The sequence below is a fragment of the Diadema antillarum genome, unplaced genomic scaffold, assembly GCF_040938485.1.
Source record: "Diadema antillarum isolate AM-2024a unplaced genomic scaffold, OU_Dant_1.0 scf00000072, whole genome shotgun sequence".
NCBI classification, from domain to species: domain Eukaryota; kingdom Metazoa; phylum Echinodermata; class Echinoidea; order Diadematoida; family Diadematidae; genus Diadema; species Diadema antillarum.
In genome coordinates this window covers 846,410-869,788 of record NW_027270961.1, presented here as the reverse complement: position 1 = coordinate 869,788, position 23,379 = coordinate 846,410, and the positions used below count along the sequence as shown (strand labels likewise).

General features: G+C 37.5%; 1 protein-coding gene across 1 annotated transcript in view; it reads left to right on the top strand.

Annotated features, from left to right (window-relative positions):
• The window catches only part of LOC139717179 (ubiquitin-conjugating enzyme E2 H-like), a 43,563-nt gene that overhangs the window by 10,482 nt on the left and 9,702 nt on the right, over positions 1–23,379 (top strand). Inside the window, exons 2-3 of the mRNA XM_071628680.1 lie at positions 12,319–12,395; positions 15,972–16,046. Of these exons, the coding sequence (XP_071484781.1) occupies positions 12,319–12,395; positions 15,972–16,046 (152 nt within the window). The remainder of the gene's footprint in view (positions 1–12,318; positions 12,396–15,971; positions 16,047–23,379) is intronic.

Sequence of the window (23,379 nt, the reverse complement as noted above, 5' to 3'; positions counted from 1 at the left end):
TTTGTCCAAGATCATGCTTTGCTGAATATGATTTATGATTCATCAGGCTGTGGTTTAAAGGCTGTACCTAGGCCTACACGTATGTTTGTGCTTATTCCTGCATGTAGTACATCATGGGTGTCTACTGTGAAGTTAGAAGTCATTACCCACAACACTGGGACATCTGAAGTAAATGTATCTAAGAAGTGTAATAAGGTCTTAAGTGTTCATTATCATTACTTGTATTTGTATTGTAATTTCAGGGATGTAAATTCACAGTTTAAAACACTAGTTAATAATAGCTTTATCAATTTCAGTTCCTTTTTTTCAGTGTAAGAAATCATCCCCATTCTTTTTGTAATTCTCCTTAATGCCATAATGCATTTATAAGATAACAATTAAGAGCACAAATAATGTACATTGAAACAACATCTGTCATCTTTAATGTTAGCTTTCAAGGGGAGTCCAAAGTAAACAACAGCTGTGTGCAGTGTAAGAATGATTTCTTATAGTCCTAATTCATTCCTTACTATAGCATAAAGATAACATGTTAAAATATGTTTACTGTCGGAAAGATTATACAGCACAAGATATGCTTTCACATGAATGGCGAACACATACATAGTAGTGTGGTTGTCGTTTATTGGGGAAGATTCATATGGCAGATTATGTATAGTACATACCATGGATACCTTTTTTAAAGAACTGCATTAGCCCAGCAGTGTACATGTATATGTTTGAAATTCTTTGCTCTCGCGACGAGCAAAAGCATACAAAGTAAAAGCCAATATTTGCCCACAAGGTGACGAACTACGCATTTGTAGCTGGCCATTTGTTAGACAGAAAGATCCGTCTGTCTGGAGGAGTCTTTTATATTTTTGACGTTATCGCTCTCCTCCATAGACAGACGGAAGGTATTAGTACCCATCGCTGTGGGGATGTTTTTAACCACTGTCTCTATGGAAAATTGGGTGAGGTACCTCACCCTTCTCGATTGCGTCTAATTCACGGCCCTAGGTCAGCAAATTTAAGCTTGTATAGCAAAATCAAAATACCAAGAATGCACTACATGAATAATCCAACAACATTTTGGTAGAATTTTCAACGTAAAACACACATCAACCAGCCCGTCGCGTCGTCACGTTCAAACTGCAGAAACATACAGTATGAATCTGTTAGCCAATCACATGCAAGGTAGTTTCTACGTGTTCTTTTTACTAAAACATGTACCTCGCATGTGATTGGCTTACAGATTCAAAATGGCAACTTATAGCTAGCGAACGGCAAAGTTGCGATCCACTGCGTTATAACCTAGTTACTGTGAGTATTTCGATTGCACAATGTGAAAAATTTACCCCAAATATTGCTGCATAATGTGTCATGTCATGTCAAACTTGTTTGAATGTAAAAAAGCTGTCTGGAATTTGGTTTATCGTAACGTTTGATCTGTGCGCGACTGCTCCACACAGGAGCCGGAATCATTGACTTTGGTCTGTATAAGGAGAGGATCCATGAAGCCAGAGGCAGTCCTCCGCAGAACATTCCCCGACGACCAGATACAGACCGATCTTTCGGTCAAGCCATTTGTAAGAGAATTTCTCGACTCTACGTCACAATCTAGTTTACTGAAGTGACATGCCAATTTTCCTCATGAGTCTTCTGATGCCCATAGTGCTGACATGGCTGATTATTTATTTTTCAAAATATTTTTTCATTCTTTATATAAGCGCATTGTTATTTTTGCAAATCCCAAATGCAATTCGCAACATGCATGAAAATAAACTCACGGCTACAATTTCAGCGCGTACCATACTCTGAGGGCCAATATCAATATACACTGTAAAACCAGAAATTTTTGCATACATGAAACCTTGGCAAATTTTGCGAAGGGCCAAGATTTGTGAAAGTGTTTGTTGACACAATGCAATGAATGCCAGTGTCGATAATTACCTCCGTCAAGGGAGGAGGTTATGTTTTCGTAACTGTTGGTTTGTTTGTTCGTTCGTTTGTTTGTCCGTTCGTTTGTTTGTCCGTGTGCAAAATAAGTCAAAAAGTAGTTAATGGATTTGGATGAAACTTGCAGGAAAGGTTGAGAATGACACAAGTAACAAACTATTAACTTTTGGTGGTGATCCGAGAATTTTGGGGGACTTTATTAAGGATTTTTGATATTTTGGCAGGTAGGGTCAATGAACTTGGGAGTTCAGGCTGCGTGTATTTGAGGTTTGCATGCACGCACTAAAGTGCGTGCTCTAGTTTTTTCTGCTAGGGAGAGCTAGGCGCGCCATGCAGCTGAGGGTTTATGACGTAACAGAGGCTTGTATATTGGGAAATCGCACAATTTTTTCAGCATGTATACCTATGGATGGGTGGAAATCACTGATCGCTATGGACTTCTAGCACAAAGAGCTTTTAAATCTCTTTGGGAAGAGCAAAAGCATCGGGGTGTGGAAAGTAGCTGCTTGGCGGAGGTCTGTGCTCTCAGAGTGCTTTTCTAGTTTGTGAAAGTAACATGCCACAAAAAGAGGTCCTAGGCTCCAATTTGCAAAAGTTTCATGCTGCGGATATTTCTGGTTTTACAGTATGCCACTGAGCATACTATTTCAAGCCAGCTCTTCCTATCTGTAGCTGGAGCTAATGAAGGGGTCTTTGCGAGCTGCAGGCTGAAGTCTCACCGCACCAAATGAGGACTGTTTTGGGCCAGATTGAAAGACAGTGCTTCTCATGTGGAATAATGGGAGGATTAGCTTGCCAGTGGAATGAGTTTGAGATATCTGTGGGCAAAGTCAAGGGGACAATCTCAGTTTGTTATATCTCAGCAGCTGATAAACTGACCGTGAATCCATTGTACCATCTTTGGTTGGTGCAAACATTGTGTAACCGTCTAGTAATAGACTAATTATTAATTAATGAAACAATTTGATTATCAGCTCCATACTTGAAATTGACTCATTCAAGACTGACAAGTGTTTGAACGCCTTATGTTTGATTAGTGTGTCAGATCGTATGCAGAATTTCCTTCTCCCCTCGATTATGTAATACAGCCTGATTTCATACCACATGAACCTACAATGTACATGTATGAGCTAGATGTGCATGTCCACTGAAAAAGTAGAGTGAAAAGGAAAAGCCATTATATCCTGTGCTTTAGTGAATGTCACATGACATTTGTAGGTTATCTTGCATTGGTACCGCATTTGGTTGCCATTGATGCTGGTATTGTTCCTTATCTGCATTTGTGCATTTACATACATTGCATTATGTCATGCATTGGATTTTTTTTTTTTTAGGGCAACTACAGTATTCATCAACAAAGCCACACCACTTGATGAGGATAGTGACAAGAGAAAGAATCATAGGTACAAATTTAGAACTGAGAGTAAGAGCAGATGCTTTATGTCTCTACACCCAAGTACGTGTAAGAGCTTCTTATCCCATTTGCTATATTTCTGTGAGTGATTTAGGCCATATGTGGTGCTGACACGTACAGTCTTCTTACACTGTAGGCCAGACCAGTTGATACTTGATGCCGTGACATTTACAAACATTCTGGAGGCAGTAGAGCCTGAAATGAACCATCGCTTAAAGAAAGAAGAAAAAATGGAACCACCCTTGGGGGCAGCATTACATCTTAAATGTCAGTGTCAACATGTTTACAGATGGTGACCGCAATGGGCTGAATATCTACAACATCCATCTATGGCTTCCTGAATTCCCTGTTACATTTTGAGGGACGTGATCCATTTCAGCGGAAGCAGAAAATGATGAATTGTGTCACAGTTCGTGTGAGATAGGGCGGAGACTGAACGGGGCATTAGTCCTCATCCATCATTAGGCAGGTGTGTGTGTGTTTGGCAGGGGGGGGGGGGAGTTGATGAGGCTTTCTTACTACACATGTCTTGGCCCTATCTTTAATGCCTGCTTATAGGATGTATTAGAAGACAAGTCTGGGGGTCACAAGAATGAGAGAGATGGTGTGCAACAGTAAATAATGTGTAGTGAATGTGATTCATATGATATCAATCAAACAAAGGCGACAAGAGTTGGTAATGCTACAGTACATCTTGTAATTGAAAGAAAAACTGATAAGGATTTCATATACATTGATAATGGAAAGTGAAAGGATGTATTTTGAATACTGATTTGAATGATGATATTAAAAAAAAAAGGACAATAACTTTAGGTGCTGTCAATAGCAGGGGATGATGATTAAATGGTGATGATGGTGATGGTGATGGTGATGGTGATGATGATAGATGAACCCTTCGTAATGGCGGTAATTTGATGCCGCTCTTCAGACTTGAAGATTTAGCTTTCTGATATGGCAGCAATTTGCAGAAAATCAAAGGCACATAAATATGGTTTATTATAAAAACAGTCAAGTCATGGTGTCAAAATCCTCAGTTGACCCTCTGTTGTTTGCTTAAACCGTGATTGCAAATATTTGCAGGTTGCATCAATATCTTGTCTTGCAAGTGGAAATAAGCGATATGCTCGAATAAAAGTACACTGTAGTTGATTTATGATGCTTGAGTACGGAGTACAGTGACTTAAAGGGTGTGTACAGTTCTGGTCGAGGTGAGGGTTTGGCTTTTAACGTTTTGCGAGATTATATTCAGAAACCACTCTATGAGATGTCAAAGAGCATGCAATTCTATTAAGGGGTATCAAAAGTTTATATGATGAAAATCGGTTTTGAAATGGCTGAGATATCCAAAAACAAGGTGAAACAAAAAGATCCTAATAAAAGGCGTGGGCTGTCGCCTTTTATTATTATCTTTTTTTTAATATCTCGGTCATTTGAAAACCAATTTTCATCAAATAAACGTTGAATCCTTTCATAAATTACATGCTCTTTCATATTTCATAAGAGGTTTCTCATTATCTCACAATAGGAATGTTCAAAACATGAATCCCCACCTCAACCAGTGATGTACAGTCCCTTTAAGCATTTCCACAAGTATCCGATAAAAAGCATAGTATAGTTCTACTTTTACAAAATTGAGCCATATGTTCTATGATAATCAGTCTATGCATGTACATTTGTGTAGTGTAAGAGGAAAGTGTATACAGATAGATCCAGTACACTGAGGTATTCTTGAGTGATCTGTGCAGCTCATCACATAGCTTACATAATGTGCCCTGATGAGGTCATCGGGAAGTATTTTGGGTCTGTGACAGGAAGCTGAGAATTTTACCTGAATGCCAAACATGGCATAAAGTATTCTATTTTTAGAACCAGCTGAAAAATTAGATTGCATACGTGTGTGCTAACATAGGGTGAAGTACTTTAAATTAAGTCTTGATGGACGGCCATGATTAATCAATTGTGTTTTGTGCATGCTCTTCATTACAATATTAACCAAAGATGAAATTTTCATTTTGAGAAAGCAATGCTTCATACAGGAGGTATATAGCATTTTATGTGTGATAGTACAGATCTAGGCTGTTTCATTATTTGAACTCACTGTCAGATTCTGTGGGTATCAAAGGTTTTAATAATGAAATACAAACAAATTTAAATTAAGATTTGTAGGAAAATGTTTCATGCACAGAAATCACATGGGAGTGAAACATGCTAGAGGTTTATTTTCTATAGTACACATTTTATTTAGTGCAGTGATGTCGCTGGTGCCCTCTTTATAAAGGGGCCTAGTTAACCCAAATGAGCTTTTAATGAGCATTAAAGACGTATTATGAATCAGTCTCCATTGCATTTCAGAAGTGACCGGGTTATTGTGAGCTATAGCTTTGGATGTGTAGGGGTTATTGTACAAGCAGTAAGCAGTCATTCTTGCCATCTTTTGTAATATTGTTTGTGTATCTATTTATTTATTTATTTATTTATTAATGGTTTAAAAAACAACTACCATGGCAGCCAAAACAGGCCGAATTGAGGTAGTTTACACAGTAATACAACATAACATTAACAATATCACATACAAATTGCTTATAAAAAAACAACAACTTACATTACAGAACATGTACATTGTTGCATTGCTTATTCATTTTACAACTCAATTTCCAAAACGCAGATAAAACATTAAAAACCATCAGACTTTAAAACATTCGCAATACAAATAGAAATGGATGCAATTACACTCTTGAACACACTCGACACTTATACCCCTCACACACAGCATACACCTCCCTCTGTGTATATATTTAAAAGCAAGTTTTACAGTGTATCTAATCTTCATTTGTGTTGACATTTCTGTGTGAAAGACGTACCAGAATGACACATAGATTTTGTATAGATGGCACACACAGATGTAGTTTAATTGTATCTTATTTTAATGTAAATCAGCTTTTTTATATGAGTCTTTTATTTTGCAATGAATGATTTTTTTTTTCTCAAACTCTCCATGAGGGTCATTACATGTCAGACTGTGTGCCTTTTGTCTTTATTTTTTTTTAAAAATGCTCATGAATGTTTTGTTTACAGTAATGAAAGTGGAAACGAAAATAGTCCTGGTAGATGTGAAGGAAATACACTGTATTTTGTAATTATTGAGTTTTATGAATTTTAAGAGAATTTACCCTTAAATTAGTACAAGCTACCAATATACTTGTCATCAAGTCACAGTATTTATTTTGATTATAGAAATGTTAGGGATCGTATAGTTTTGGTTGAGACCTAACTCCGGGTTTGTAACATTTTTTGGTAAGATAATGAGAAACCTCTTTTAAAACGTGGAAGAGCATGTAATTCCAAGACGAATTCAATGTTTATTTGCTGAAAATTGGTTTTGAAATGGCTGAGATATCCAAAACAGAGCAATCCTAATAAAAGGTGGGACCCACCTTTTATTACCATCGCTTTGTTTTACTTTGTTTTTGGATGTCTTAGCCATTCGAAAACAGATTTTCATCGAATAAAGTTTGAATTCCTCTTAGAATGGTATGCTCTGTAATATTTCACAAAAAGCTCAAAGACCAATCTTCACCTCAACCAATACTGTACCATCCCTTTAAAATCAGTTTACAAAGCTTTATGAATGTTTGTTTATATGCTCTGAAATAGCCCATTGTGCATTAATGACAAAAACTGGATCATGGAGGATTACAGAGCAATGCAGATGGTCATGTCATGTTGATATAATTGATAGTTAGTATCCATGTTATATAAAACCTCCTGGCATTGGGTTTGACAAGCCACAAGAGAGAGATCGAGAGAGATCAGAGAAGAGCAAAGAGCTGTGTGTACATGGAGAGAAGAATTTTAACTGATCAAGTTGCTATGTGCTAGATCAAGTGACATGCCATGTGGAGATGGCATGTTCTATTGGGTATCAACTGTACTTTTTATAAGAAGTCCAGGATAGAAGCTTCGTAGCAACACTTTTAACCACAACCAAGACATTTTAGTATTTACTTGTGGTTGTCTCTGCCCAGGTGTGCTAGATGAGTGCTGGGTACCGTAAAACGAGGAATATTCGTGCGCATTTTAATTTTGTGAATTTCGCGAGCGCCAAAATTCGCGAAATTAAAATGCATGCGAAAGTTCTTGTCTACACTCTATGCATTGAATGCCAATGGCAGTTCATGAAAATTTCATGCCGCGAAAAAGGCCATCGGCTCTAATTCGTGAAAATTTAATGTCGCGAATATATCATGTTTTACAGTATGCAATGGAATGTATCATTAGGTGCATTCCCATTGACCATCAAATGCCACGGTATTTCACGCGGTAATTTGTAATGTGAACATTGTGAATACGCCATGAAATACACCATGAATTACATCCTGAAATACCTTCACGTACTGTAAAGGAAGATGTTTTCGCGGCATGAATTTTTTTGCAAATTTGAGCCGACTGCCTTTTTCACAGCATCAAATTTTTTGGAAAATATTAAATTGTGGTATTCAATGCATAGTGTAGACAAGAGTGTTTTCATGCATTTGAATTTCGCGAATCTTGGCTCTCACGAGACCGCCAACATTTCTGGTTTTATAGTACCTAGGGTAATTCAAAACTTTGCATGAAATATGTGTGCAAATTTTGAGTATGAATCGTGTGACAAATGACCACCGATCATACGCCAGTGTGTTTCTCACATGACCTAACACCCCCCATCATGGGATTCGTCTTGTAGATTACACAACTTTTCACAGCACATTCTCCTGTGAAATAAATGTGGATGCAATTACACTCAGAATGCACTGTTTGTTAATGCAAACATTATATTAGTAGTGATGATTACATCTACATCTTGTCACTTGTATTTTAAAGTACATTAGTATAATATGCACCATCAGCCTAATAATCTACAATATTCTGAGGAGCCAGCTTTAACAACTCTTTTATCTGCGTGTTCTAATATTCTAATTTCAATGACCATGTGAATGTTCGCTATCATTGTATACACAAGGAGGTATTATACCTCCTTGGTATACACAATGTGTACATACAAATGAGACTGGATTTGAAATGAGGACAATTTTAGAATGGATTACAGTTCTCAGTTTTTGTATTATATGGGCACTTAGCGTATGACAATCGTCTCCAACTACGGAGAAGCCAAAAACTGTCTTTCAGACCAGCCTGCTGTGAACATACATGTACATATTGTGATTGAAATGTCCACAAAGTACTGTGCAGGCTGTTAGAGAAAGGTTACAGATCATATATCTTCTTTCATGGGTTTAAAGGGACACCTAAGATAAGAACTAAAAAATACAGTGATGTATTTGGGTTAGGGGGTCAGAAATTGTGTACTGCAGTTTTGGCAGTGCCCCCCGTGTATTTGTTGGTGTGGGACTGAAAGTGAGAGTCGGACTTGTACACCGTAAGGAGAAGGAATATATCTGATATTCCACACTGGGAGATGATCTGGCCTCCAGAAAAACAGCAGCAATCAATAAAGCTGATTCAGTAATGGGATTGCCAGGGTGCACAGGTAGTACCTTTCCCCTCAATAGTTACGTTCAGACGGCAGGCCCTAACCTCGAGGTTAGGAAACCTCGAGGTTTCGCTCTTGCCCCCTAACTACGACGTGTGTCCACACGACGAATCTTAACCTCGAGGTTACGAAACTTCGAGGTTAAGCTTCTGCCCCCCGTAACTACGAGTGGGTCCTACTCGATGTTAAAACCACAAAACCGGAAGTTTCAGCCCACACTGCTAACAAGGCGTCTATTTATTCTTTAGTCGAACCCTGTCGGACTCGCTTACGGGTACTCTTTTTCTCTGTCATGGTATGCAGAGATAGCACTGCACTGATGACTTTATGCCTTTATGAAGATATTCGTCGAAAACATTTTTTTAGCGTCGGAGAAGAATATAGAATACACTTTGATAGCGAGTAAATGTTAATTCGACGTGTTCAGTTTCAGAGATCAAGCGCATGGGAAGAAAAGATGATGTTGTTGTGTCATGCGTCATAGGTTTTTCACGTGTGGTGTATTTGTGGTGTACGTTTGGGAGGTTGACCCGGAAGCAGAGGGAAATTGTGGGGGCCGGAGTTTACGGCGAGGTCACTCTTAACTTCGAGTTCGTTGTGTTTTGTGTCCACACGGTGCTTAACTACGAGTGGGGACCCCCCGCGGCTCGTGGTTAGAGCGCTAACCATAAGATTTCTCGTGGCTCGAAACTTCGAGCAAACCTCGAGGTTTGCTAACTACGAGTGCGTCTTCACGGTCCCTAACTACAAGCTCTAACCTCGAAGTTTCCTAACTTCGAGGTTAAGGGCTCCCGTCTGAACGTAACTATTGGTTGGTAGCCCTTCCCTCTTTCTAATCTCTTCTTCCTCCCTGGGCTTTGTAAACAGACTTGATTGCTTTTGTGTGAAAGCCAAAATACATGCAGCCATGAACCTGTTCCACAGGGAGGCTGAAAAAACATGGTTGGTGTTTCGTTTGGAGTTCAGTGGTTGTCTTTTTGCCAACTTGAAAGAGATTGAAAATACACTAAACCCCACCTTTCTGTCTAGAATACTGTAGGCAAAAGTAGATATCCATTTATTGTGGGTAGCAGTTAAATTCAGGTGCTGTTTACAATGTATCTGAGATGACTTAAGGAACAGTTATAATCTTGCATTTATATGCCGAATGTATTGCATACAGGCATTTTTGTGAATGAGAGGATGCATGCCATTTTTGCCTACAAGTTTTCATGTCATGCAATTTGTATTCATTATTTGAAACCATTGAAGTCACAAGCACAGCAGCCTGCCCTACCTGTGATGCTGCAAATTGAAGAAAGAAAGAAAGAATGTATAATGACATAGATATAGTAAAGTATATTTAGTGTAATAAGGCTGTGCCATTCTATTCCAAATCATATCCTAATTAGTATTCTCCTATCCATCTCCTACCTCTGTGTCATGTTTTTGTTGTGGGTCTAAACCTAACCTCAGATAGGTTGAGCACTTTTTCTGGTGAAGCAGGAATCGAGATAGGAGTGGAAGTGGATTAAAGGTCTAATGAGGTGATAGGGTCGTACATGCCCACAGCGTACAAACTTGACAAACAAGTCACAAGTGATTTCGTCAAATATTTATTGCTGGCTGTAGCAATGTGATGTTCCTATTAGTCATGTGGTGAGTCTGTCTCAGCTGATGCTGCCTGCCTACTGCACCGCTGCTTCACTAAATTCCACTAACCGCAACAAGACGTGTATATGCTTTGCCTCAAACAATGTTAGCAGGTAGACAGTTCCTCCGTGCTACAAGGAGTCTGTATCATCTTATTTATTGCTTCTCAGAATGAATGTGGAGTGAACGAGCCTCAATAAAACTAGACAGGGAGATAATTGAATAAATTGGTGGCGTAGAGTTGAAAAAGTACTAGCTCGGGGAGCAGAAATGATGTTGACGTTTGTAACGAGGTTTCAGCACTGAAGGAAGATAAAGAGCTCTACCTGTGACAAGCAGATGGAAGAGGTCACATGCTAAACCTGGTGCAAATATGAATTGAGGGAGAAAAAAGTGGCAGATAATGAAACAGTAAAATATCCTTGTCTCCATTTTTATCAGTGATCAAAGAATATATAGTATCCTTCCTTCTTGCTTTTGGTAATAGTAACTGATAAATCAACTTAGTTGGATGATAATGCACCTTAAAGGCACTATTTGCCATTTGCAGATGAAACAAAAACCCAGATTTAGTGCTTAAAAATAGTTCTAAAATGTGAGCTAGGGATAGAAACAAACAATGTAAAAATGTTAATCAGTATAATCAATGTTACATACTGTTGAATATACAGAATGTGAACAATGGTTATGATAAAATAGTTTCTAGACTAAACTATCTAGTTATGGTTTAGTAAAAAAAAGAATAGTTGTATCTCCTTAGATTTTAGGCTTTATTGCAAAATCTTTATATGGTAGGATGTTTTGTGATACAGCTAACCTACACATATGCGTCAAATTTGATAACTCAAACATTTTTTGAAATCACTTCTCCCTATGGTAAACAATGCCTTTAAAGTGTTCTGGGCACTGTGAAGCCAGGAAAACTTAAACAAACAATGTACAATTTGTAGTTGTGTGAAATACAATTATAGTGGATTTAATGGTATTGAATGAAAGCAAGCGACATCATGCAAACATAGTACACTTTCCCTCTATGTGAGAGTCACATGGTAACAACCCACATCTTGTTTGTTTTCAAATGGGAGATATTTTTTGCAGTATTTGATCCAAACATTGAGTAGCGGGAGAGGGAATGTCAAATAGCCAGCTGCGTTTATGTCATGTGTTCCATCATTATTTAATGAAGAGCAAGATTTTTTTTTTGTTATGATTTTATTGCAAAAACAAAAACATATTTCACAATGCAACCACAGGTTTACATGTACAGTTGTACATGTTCAGTGTACATTGCGCTCTTCTTTTCAGTTTGCCAATCACTAATATTTTCTTGTTTTTGTGTATTTCAGAATTTTCTGCTGTGTTCATGTTATATTATGCTATGTTATGTTCATCTATACCCTTATATATTTTCCCTGAATTGGAAAACAGTGTAAATGAATTTATTGCAGATTTGCACTTCCTAGTAAATATCTAACTCATCTCATAATCTCAGTATCAAGTGATACTGTAAAAGTGGATATTTTCGTGCGACTGATTTTTCGCGCTCCGCCGATTAAGAAGAGTTTCGCATGTTTTTAATTCCGTGGAATCAAGACATCAACTACTGGAACATATGGCAAGCAAAAATATTCGCATGCTTTTATTTTCGTGCTAGCTTCTGGTTGCGCAAAATGTGTGAAAATTTCAACACCGCGAAAATTTCCACTTTTACAGTACTGTGATATAAAGTTGTGCTGTTGAAGCAATTCATTAAGTATTGCACCACATTTGTACAGCCATTCCTTGACTTTGATTGCAACAACAGGATTGAAACCAAACGTGAAGTGACAATGTTAGGTGGGCTGAATGAATTCCTAGTCAAATTCTATGGACCCAAAGGAAGTAAGTATTGTGTGATTTCATATTTTTCTCACTATATCCTATCATGCTAATGATAATAGAGATGCAGATTTGCACAAATTTATCAGTGCTTTTCTACATTGTTTGTGATTGTTCACTCAGTGCTTGTACGCATGTTTTTATATTGCAGGCATATTTAAAGATGATGTTTTAAGAGAATTGGCCCACTGTATACAACCTCTACCTTTGGATGTATTTGTCATTAGTCGTCTATCTCACTCGTGAAGTGCGATCACTACACTTGTTGTTTTTAATTGCAAAGACAGAAGAGAAACAAAAAAAGGAATGAAAATATATTTATCTTTTTTTTTAATGGATATTGTCTTTTCTGCAGTTGAGCCACATCTACTGTTCTAGATTTACATGCAGTTTCACTAAATTGCACTCTATTCATTAGTTTGCATAATTCATGCAAGTTTCTGCTGTGAAAAATGCTCTTCCCTTACCGTGTTTTGCAGAGTTTGATAGTATCATTATGCAGGTATACTTGTGTTTAAGGTACATAAACATGACTTTTCATGATTTTGTATTAACTTTATGTATTGATTGGTATTGTGCAAATTCATGAAAATTGCAACAAATGCATTTTTCCTTTGACTGTGAATATGACTTTCAGTATTCTAAAATGTCTTTAAAAACAATGCAAAGGATTTGAAGGCAAAATAACTTTGTGCCTCTTTACAATACATGCCATATACATGTAGCATGTGACAACAGTTTTAGACAGTGGGCAAACTTGCTGTGTTCTTTGTAGCTGGTGCTGTCTACATGTTAACTGCACCAAGATGATAATATGGGATTATGTTCTTATACAACCACACAATGAGATTTCTAACAGTTCGAAATGAAAAAGTGTGAATAACTTCTTGTATTAGACCGTAATTGGGAAAGACGGTGATCATTTATCAAGGGAGCATTAATGCTGATTCTCCCCTCGCTGGCTATGTCAATTATGTGGTGGATGCTCGATCAGACATTTATGGCTTTTACACACACTTAACTGAGGTAGATGAACTCGTCTGAAGACATAGAGGTTGCCTGGCTCTTTTCTGATGCAGGGAAGAGTATTAGGATGAGCTAGAAGCTTGGAAAAGATTGCCTGGTGGGGGAGAAAAATAATTTCTGTGTATAGAAGTAGGTCATGTCAGGGTTCATTTGCACTGACCTGATTTTAGGCGACAACTTATTGCGAGCACACTCGTGATTGGCCTAGTGAAATGATATGTTTTGTTGCCGTGCATGGGTCTCAGTGATCTCATTTCGTCGATATTAGAGCATCACATGCACTTTATAGTCCAATACTCACTCATTGCACACCAGTAGGCTCCACCTGTATCATTTGTTAATATATGCATAGAGAGAAAAATATTATATTAATAATTATGCTGTGTTTGTGGCATGCACATGATTGTCATGATTGCATGAATGCTGGTGTCAATATTTCTCTGAAATAGGAAAGGGAATAGAAAAAAAAGGAAGAAGGATGTAATGACTTCACATCCAAGACTGATAACCAATACTCTGTGTATTAAGTGTCTGACATTTATCTTGTCATGCCCCCATTCTGCACTTCTGAAAGGAGAATTCATTCTCATCACACATCTCCGTATTAGACAGTAGAGATCTAGAAAACATCAGACATTAGAGGTCTAGAAGAACATGGTCTGTAATCTACTTACAATGTCATGGTATTGAGTCATTGTGATAGGTACAGCTGTAGTATATGATTCATCATGCTGAGTTCCTGAATAGACTGTAAATCCTGTCTCCTGCAATTCTGTAATTATACTTCAAATCATACTCTTTACTCTTTTATGTCACAGTCTATTTTAATTTATTCACAATGTTCCTTTTATACTCTGCTTCTCTCTCACAAAGAGTGTTTATGCAGAAAATCCCACTTCTGATTAAGCCCTGTAATGCAGCATGACCCAATGGATATAATCAGCACATTCATCTTTATGAATGGTCTTCTGTCAGCCCTGTGATCTGTATTTGTCTGTCTGCATCTGGATGTGAATTTGTCAAATTGATTTATTAGTTAATCGATTTGCTTATTTCATCCATGTGATCTAGATCTCTTTCTATCCTCCTGTGTATATCACATATTAGCTGTTAAGGATTGTATACGATAACAGCGGTTCCAATGTACAATGTTTGTTTTTGGGAAAAAAAAGGAAAATGCTTGTCAGTGGTTTATTACTTCTACATGATACCAATTTGGGCTTGGCAAATCTCATTGCTACGCAATAACTACACTTATTGCTTGCATCAGTGATGCATGTATACATGTCAAATGCTAAAACTGTCAAATTTGAGCTGCATACATGGTTGATGGCAGCTATACATCTTTTGAATCTGTTCAGTCCACAAACACAATCAGCTGACACACAGTACCTCCTGCTAGCTGTTAAAATGACCCAGGAGATTTCAGTTGGTCAATCCATTTGAAATCAGTGGTGGTTTATTGCTCCCACTGAAATATCATCATGCCTGTTATGGCAAAGGGAGCTGGGCCAGAATATTGATGTTTTTCAATATCATATGGCTATCCATACTGGAAAGGTAGGACTGAAATACATGAAGGTATTGAATCTCTTTCTGAGAGTACAGTATGTTGAAGGTTGATGAAGGCCATGTCAGTTTGCCCTGCAGTCTTCAGGTATCATCCAGTTATGATAATCATTACCTTGTGTCTTGCCATATTTACTCCAGTTCGCCATGATCCATTCCAGTGTGCAATATATTGTACTCGTATGATATTCTCTCTTTTCAGTCATTGTATTATTCATGGACAGTACTCTGTCATCCTATCATAACATTGCACCTAAATCTATGGAGGCTTCGTGTCGGCTGGGAAATCTATTTTCTTCCTCTCTGTCTCCAGCACATATACTCTGTCCTTGCTATCGATCCTTGTTGCCCTTTCGAACAAAGAGATTTATATTCTGTAAGTTTTTGTTTTCTTCAATAGGTATATTAAAAAAATATATATTTCTTTTTATTTTCTCCCATGTGTATATTTTCAATGTTCTTTGCACCTGTCTGAAATAGTACACTTTTATCACCTGCAATATTGTAATGTGTAACACTTCTTTGTTACTACTGTATATGCCGAATATTTCGCGAGGTTTTTATTTTCGCAAATTTCGCGAGTCAGGTGCTATTCGCAAAATTAAAGACACGCGAAAATAATGACTCTGATCCCGGTATGAATGTGATGCACACGTATACATTTCTCCGTTCAGTACAGCACTCCACGATCACGAATTTAATCACTCGTGAAATCGTCGGGAAGTCACGATTCGCGAAGATTTAGACTCGCTAAATATATGGCGTATACAGTATTTTGTACCATTGTTTCTGACCGGTAGTCTGAAACATGATACCATCTACTTGTATTGTTGGGTTGACGTTTCTTCATGATTTATTGCTTAATAGAAGTCTCCATATTTTAGTACGAGCACAAACTGTGTAATGTTTGGCAAGGTAATGCTATAACATCTTTTTTTCCCCTTCCGTTCTCATGTATTATTCTGACTTTTTTTAACCACCTAGCACCGTACGAAGGAGGAGTATGGAAAGTCAGAGTAGATATACCAGACAAATATCCCTACAAGTCACCTTCTATTGGTGAGTATAATATGTGATACATATTTTATATGTTTGTCAGGACATGATCAAGGAAGGCTCACTAAAGATGCATGTTTTTATCCATTAACACAGAGATGGCTAGAAGAAAAAAGCATATGCTTGGCAAGCAACTGCCTAGTTTGATTGGACAGTGATGTTATGGAAATCTGAATGCATCTTTCTCTTTGTTTCATGAACTTACAGAGGGAAAACAAAATGAATCAATACAATTTTAGTTACAAGTATGTGAGATTAGTAGAAATTATCAATTATATTCAATCAATATACTCTGTAAGATTATTGTTTTTGAAGGTTTTACTACTATTCATAATTATTATCATTAACAGGCCATATATAGGCTTACGTAATTTTGTTTTGTATGCCTTTTATACATTCTACAATCAAGATTCAGCTTTTACCAATATTGCTTGAACATTAGCTCTTGCTTGAACGTATTAGCTCTTGTTTGAGCATTAGGCAAAAAAAAAATTGACATTGTATTGGCGTAACCTGCTCGACCCTAAAAAAAAAACCCGACCCTGAACTTTTCACAAAAAAAGAAAGAAAGAAAGGGAAATACATCGTTTTTACCGAGAGAGGGCGCGATACGGGTTTGCGAATTATCAAAAACAACAACAACAACAACAGCTGGTGTCGGAAAATGGCCGTGAAAACGGGAACACGCATGCGGTCTCCTATGGGTTCGAGTGGCGGGGGCCAGGGTGTTTTTCCATGTCCAAAATATGATTCTCTTTTGATATTTATTGCTTTAAACCGGTGATATAAAAAACTTTGGATGCAACAGACCCTCTCTATCGAATGGGGTTTTGTTAAATATGAGTTTTACACGTAAAATACAGGTAGCAAAAAAAAAAAAGAGTCCGCCCGCCCGACCCTATTTGAAAATCTCATGTTACGCCAATACAACATTTTTTTTTTTTGGCCTTAGCTCTTGCTTGAACATTCTGTAGCTCTTGCTTGCACTCCTGAAGCAGGGCAGTGAGAGGAGAAATCACATGAATACTTATCTTGAACAGAAGTATGTAATGTCAACCTGATAAGTGTCGATATAAAAGGAACTGTGTTTCATAGAAACTGTACCGTGTAGAGGAAGAAAATTGTGTCACACGATTGTGTGTACATTATAGTATGCACTAAGAACACACACTTGTGCGCATGTATCAGAGCTGTGTACATGAACATGTACATGTGTATGTGTTCTGTTATGCATCCACAGGTTCAAAGCAAAGGCCTTTGTAATTGATACTTCTGCATTACTAATTGATTCCAAAATGAATTCAATTAAAAGATGATTTGATACACCGTAGCTTCATTTTAAGTTTCTTGGTCTCATCTTTTTGCCAAGATGTACAATTGTATCACCATTTAATACAATGTACATGTTTTGTGATTCATTTTAATAGCAAAGATTATGACAGACTCTTGTAATCGTTCGTCCACTTCATGACTCAAGCCATGTCAAGACATGGTCTGTAATTAACATGAAAGTTAAACAGTGTTTTGAATGAGAATATTCAATTACAAGGATGACTATGTGTGCCAACCCAAACCACAATGAACATGATATGACAGCCCATAGAAAGACCCTGCCCTCACATCAAAACTCATGTCTTTATGATATGGAATCTATCATGGTCTTATGATGTGTTAATATGTCACATTATATCAATGGTGATAGATTTAATTCTAGTTTGTTCCAGTAGGCCTACTTATCTGCAATAAGGGCATTATCAGATTGTTTTTCAGATGTTTCTCAGTCATCCCTTTAATAGTCACTAAGGTGTCACTCATGGGACTTCATGCATTTCCAATACAGTATAGAAATCACAGGAAACTGTCTGCTTTTCAAATTGTAATTTTGAAGGTGTAGAAATCTTGCTACCACGAAACGAAAAGCAATTCCCTAAAGTGTCTGGGTTCTGGTCTCTGTTATGTGAGCTCAGAGAGGCAGAGTTACTTTTGATTTGTATTCCGTCACCTTAACTGTACTTTTACTGGGGCAAGGTTTAGGGGAGGAGGAGAGAGACTTTACCACATACTGTCAGCTGAGAACCAGAAGGGCACTATTACGTTCTAAGAATTGAGCGACAATAAAAATGAAACAAGCAATTTTCAGGAAAGAAAAAGCTAAATCTAATCAAAAGTGGGTAGATTAATAAACATTGCTCCAGTGATTGGGTAAAATAGCACCCTTGTGGTTTTGATATTTAACATTTTACTGAAAATGAAAATAATTTGAAATAGACACCATAATGTAGAGGAGATGGAGCTTGACAACATGATACCAATCATTCGATACCCCCCAAAATTGTGGTAGCGCCCTTCTTGTTCTCAGTCAACAATATTCAGATTGATTTTGTGATCAAATATTTGCAGTCAGTTGTAGTGCCTGAAGGAATGGGAGTTTCAGTGTCAGCCTAAAAGTTCACTGCCAGTTCAGTGTTAGTAAAATATGTCTTCTGGCACAAATATGAATGCAAAATTGGTGCTTTATTTCCCTTTAATTTGTTTATTTGACCGCCATGCTCTGTATTGATTATCAATTTTTTTTTTACAAATCATATTAAGCTGCTAGTGCCCACATGCATTTTCACCCTGTGATTGCAAATGAGGAAATTAGTGTATTTTGAAAGATTTCTTATGTAATCATGTCCACCCAGCTATGACCCCCCCCCAAAAAAAAAAAAAATCAAAAATCAAACAAACAAACATATAAAGATTTTTCCCAGTGCTGTCCCATCCAAACAAACAAACAAAGTCTATTTGAACAAACAAACTACAGTCTATAAGGAACACACTAGATAAGAACATTGATTTTAAGCCATTATACTGTAAGCCCATTAGACAGCAGAGTACAATGACCTCATGGACAGCTATTTAGCTTAGTGAACTGTGACATCAGTTTCCAGGTAATAACATGCAAAGGAATTACTGAAGGTCAGAAAAAAGCCTTAGTATATAGAGGAGAATGGGGTATTTCTGTGGTTTACAGTGCTTCATGTCTTAAAATAGAGTTCTGCTAATCCTAATCTGTGGGAGAACAAGGAGATGTTAAACCTCCAAAATGATGAACTGCAAGAATGAGTGGTTGAAAGGACTGAGTCCTCATTCACATTTGTAGTTCTTCAGATCGAGTGTAAAATACAGTAGGTGTTTCTCTTGTTTACTTGATTCTGCAGATTGGTTGTGGTTGTGTTTATGTGTTTTACAGAGAATTTGTCTTCAAAGTTTTCTTCTGAATGCTTATTTGCATTTAGCCCTAGCACTCTAGAGTGTCACTGTAGGACTAGCAACAGCAAATTATCAGACATGTTTGGTGTAAATAATATGATGTATTTCTAGGTACCAACAGGACTGAGAATGCCAGGAAGACTTTACTTTGTTTATCAAGAGTAGCTTTAATCCATAGCATGCATTTTAGTTGTTAGCGTCCTTAGTAAAAAATACCAACAACAACAGTTTAAGAATTGGTGTGAAAGAGTCACAACTCATGCGTGTAAAAGATTCATTCATTCATCACAAAGAGCGAGGTGAGTATTAACTTGATGAAGTGATCCCACCCTCACATCCTACTGGACCCCATGGAAGACCAGCTCATGCAGCTGAATATCTATAGGCTATCTAGCCATTTTCTCAGATGGAAAATGAAACAAACAAACACATTACCATCCCGCAGTAGAATCATCAATGATGACAGAGAAGTAGAGGACGAGGGATCCCATGTTATATATTTTGTCCTTTAAAGACAAAAAAACAAAGCAAAACAAAACAAAACAAGAGGCAATTAGCAAGAAAAAACAACAACAACCTACTGAACCTGGTAGTTAAAAGCAGCTTTGTTGGCTGAATTTAAGATAATATGTTCCAGTGCTGAAGTTTAAGAGTATTGCTACAGATATGTATCGATTCAAGAATTGGTCGTGTAATTTAGTAGTCCCTAATCCCCATTTAAACCCACATAAAGTGAAATTTGTGCTGTAAAAAATTTTTGTTGTTGTTGGAATTGTGAATGTGAGCCTACAGCTAGTATCCTACAACAAGGAATGGAAAGATGACATACAGTTTGTGAGGTAGATTAATCAGATTGCAGCTCAAACTTTTATCAGCTGTGAAAAAATTCAACAAAATTTCCTTTCCATTTTGGGGGCTTTTTTTGTGTGTCTCTGAGATACTATGTACCTTGCGATACTCCCCCCTGTTCAGATGCAAGCCAGTTTATACCAACACTCGATAAAGAAATGATGTATAAAAAATCATAGTATAGCAGACAGATCGTTCAGAAGCTAATCTCGACCATTCTGGAAAACATCGTATAGATGCACCGTTTCTAACTGTGCGTGTTGTTATAGTCATGACGTCGCTGCTAGTGAGAGGAGTAGGGTCACCTTTCGTGCGTGCTCACATCAAGCCCTGCCCAGTTGTACCATTCTATGGTCGCCATACGTTCAGACATACATGGAATGCTGATTCGTTATTGAGTTCTAGTTCGAAACTATGCTCTGACCGTCGTTTTGTTAATACATTGTTTTATTAGTCAGCATTCAGACGTATTTAAATTCGTTGTATAGCTATAACATTTTAGTATAAATTTTTTGCATCTGAACACCCTGTCTAACATGGTTTTGCCAAGGGGATCATGACCTGTGCATTGTTTGTCAGTTCTGCTAGTTCAACCAAAGAGTGCTGGATGTTTTTGGGGTAACATTCCCTGAGGACACAGGTGGTAGACACTCAATGCAATCAATTAAGTGAAGTGATCACACCAAACAGACTACAGATGATGAAACTTTCTTGCCTCTTCCATCAATCAATTTTGTTTTGTTCCCATTTAGGTCAATTTAATGTTGTCCATGCATTAACATGCATTTATGGCCGTGATATTCCAGTTTCTTAAGCATTTACTGTATCATGGATAGTACTATACAATTCTTGTTTTGGTCTTGAATCTTTGTAGAAGTTCGTGCAATATGTTAAGGTAGTGAGGCATCAATTTCAGTTTGTATGTGTATGATGTATATGCACTGTTGCAGAATTAAAGGCATACTTTACATGTACCATTTGCAGATGAAACAAAAACCCAGCATTAGTGCTTTAAAATAGATTCTAAAATGTGAGTTAGGGATAGAAACAACCACTGTAAAAATTTGATCGGTAAAATTGATGTTAAGTATTGTTAAATATACAAAATGTGAACAATAGTTATGATAAAAATGTTTCCATACTTAACTGTCTACAGTTACGGTTTATTGAGAAAAATACAGATATCTCCTTATATTTTAGGCTTTAACGCGAAAATGTGATATGATAGGATGTTTTGTGGTACAACAGACCTACACATATGCATTAAATGTCATATCTTGAATTTTTTTTAAATCACTGTTCCCAAAGGTAAACAGGACCTGTAATATATTTGCATAAGGAAGTAATACCATAATACCAGCAATCTTGCTTGTTTATACAATGATTGTAATGTCATGAGCTCAATTTTTCCTCAACGTGAGTTCATGAGAATTTAAGACATTTCTCTGTAGGTAAATTGTCTCCTCCCAATAAGACAAAGTCAGTGGCAAGCTAAATCAAGTGCCTTGCCTGAGGAGTTGGCTGTGTTTGCCCACACTGTGCCCTTGACTCCATTCAGCCTACACATTGTTTATGAGTGATTTGTCACCAATCACGAGTGATTCATAATTACTCTACCCCTGAGGGGCAGGATCCAGCGTTCTTCACCTCTCTCTGCGTTTCCTTCCCACATTCTGTCACTTCACTGCCTACTGTCAGCCAGCCCTCCAGCTAATCCTTAGGGGTATCTGGTGTAGGATATCTCCTATAGCTTGGGGCAGGTGTGACCACTTGTCTTGGCATAAGATGTATTTTGACCCAGCCTATACATTCTGTACATGTACTTCATGATGAAATGAGAGTGTTTTTCACTCCCTGTGTAATTGTTTTGACAATCATGTAATGAATACAAATCAAGTCATTGGAGTCATTCATCTTGACAGAGTATCTGCATCAGTTGACGTTAAGTGGAGATTGTAGTTTGGTAGTGTGTGTGTGTGTGGGGGGGGGGGGGTGTTTTAAAAGCATTGTTGATACTGGAATGTGGTTTGTTATTATGATCCGAACTGTGTAGATGGATTAAATAACTGAGTTGGGTTTTTTGTGAGAGATTGAATTCAGCTAACTTGATGATTAGATTGTAATGCTCCATACTTCTTGAGTCTTTTCCAAATTTGAGATTAATAATGAACACTTTACATGGATGAGATTCAACATACTGCCTTCATTGTTAGTCCATTTGGATTAGTTGAATGCATGGTGATCTGAAATCATATAGTAATTAATACCCCTTTCAGGTAATTGCGGTTCAATTATCCGCATCCAAATAATGCAGATGAAGTTATCAAAATCGCGTTCATATATCCCATGAAGTGCGCATTACTTTTACGAGCGCCCGTTCATATAACGGTGCGAAAGACGGGAGTATTTGTCATGGTTACTGCGCACGCCTCTATAATGACGTAATGTTTCCGGTGATATATACTCACGTGTATGCACAGCTCTCGCTCAAGCTCAGCAATCAGCGGTTGTGCGGGAAATCAAGTGACCTTTGACCGAACTGTGTAATGTTAGTGCGCATAAGTCGTAAAACGCGTTCATGTATTCTTGATCAACTCCTCCTGCTGCAATAATGCGCATAATAGCAGCATCAAAATAATGCACACTTTTTTACTCCTCTCCCGTTCATGTAATCAAAATTTTACAACTTATTGCTCCTATTATCCACATCCACGATTACCTGAAAGGGGTATAAGTTCAGTCAAATCTCCCTGAGCAGCCACTTGTCTATAGCGACCACCAAAAACAATAATTCTTCTCAAGACAAAAGGCATGTTAAAGACCCTTGCTATAGTGGCCACCTGGCTATAATGACTACCTTCTTCATCTTCCTTTGGTGGCTGCTGTAGACAGGTTTGACTGTACATGATATTTTACAGTGGCCCCCAGGGGGTGATTATGCACTTTCCCAATGTATAAGACTGCCTGACCATATGACTGTTGACACTTATACAGAATTCTGCACTGTTTGAGAATGGGATTAGATGAAATAATAGTTGCTTTAATTACTGATTTTTTTTTTCAATCCATGGCATGGGTAGCCTAGAACAGTTAGGCCTAACGCCAAAATTATGTTAAGGAGCACATACCGTACTCCTTGTGTATTCCTTCTGATGTGGCTGTCTCTTCCTTAAGAAGAGGAGATGATACACAAGTTAACTGCCTGAGATATTTATGTGGAATATAAGAGGTA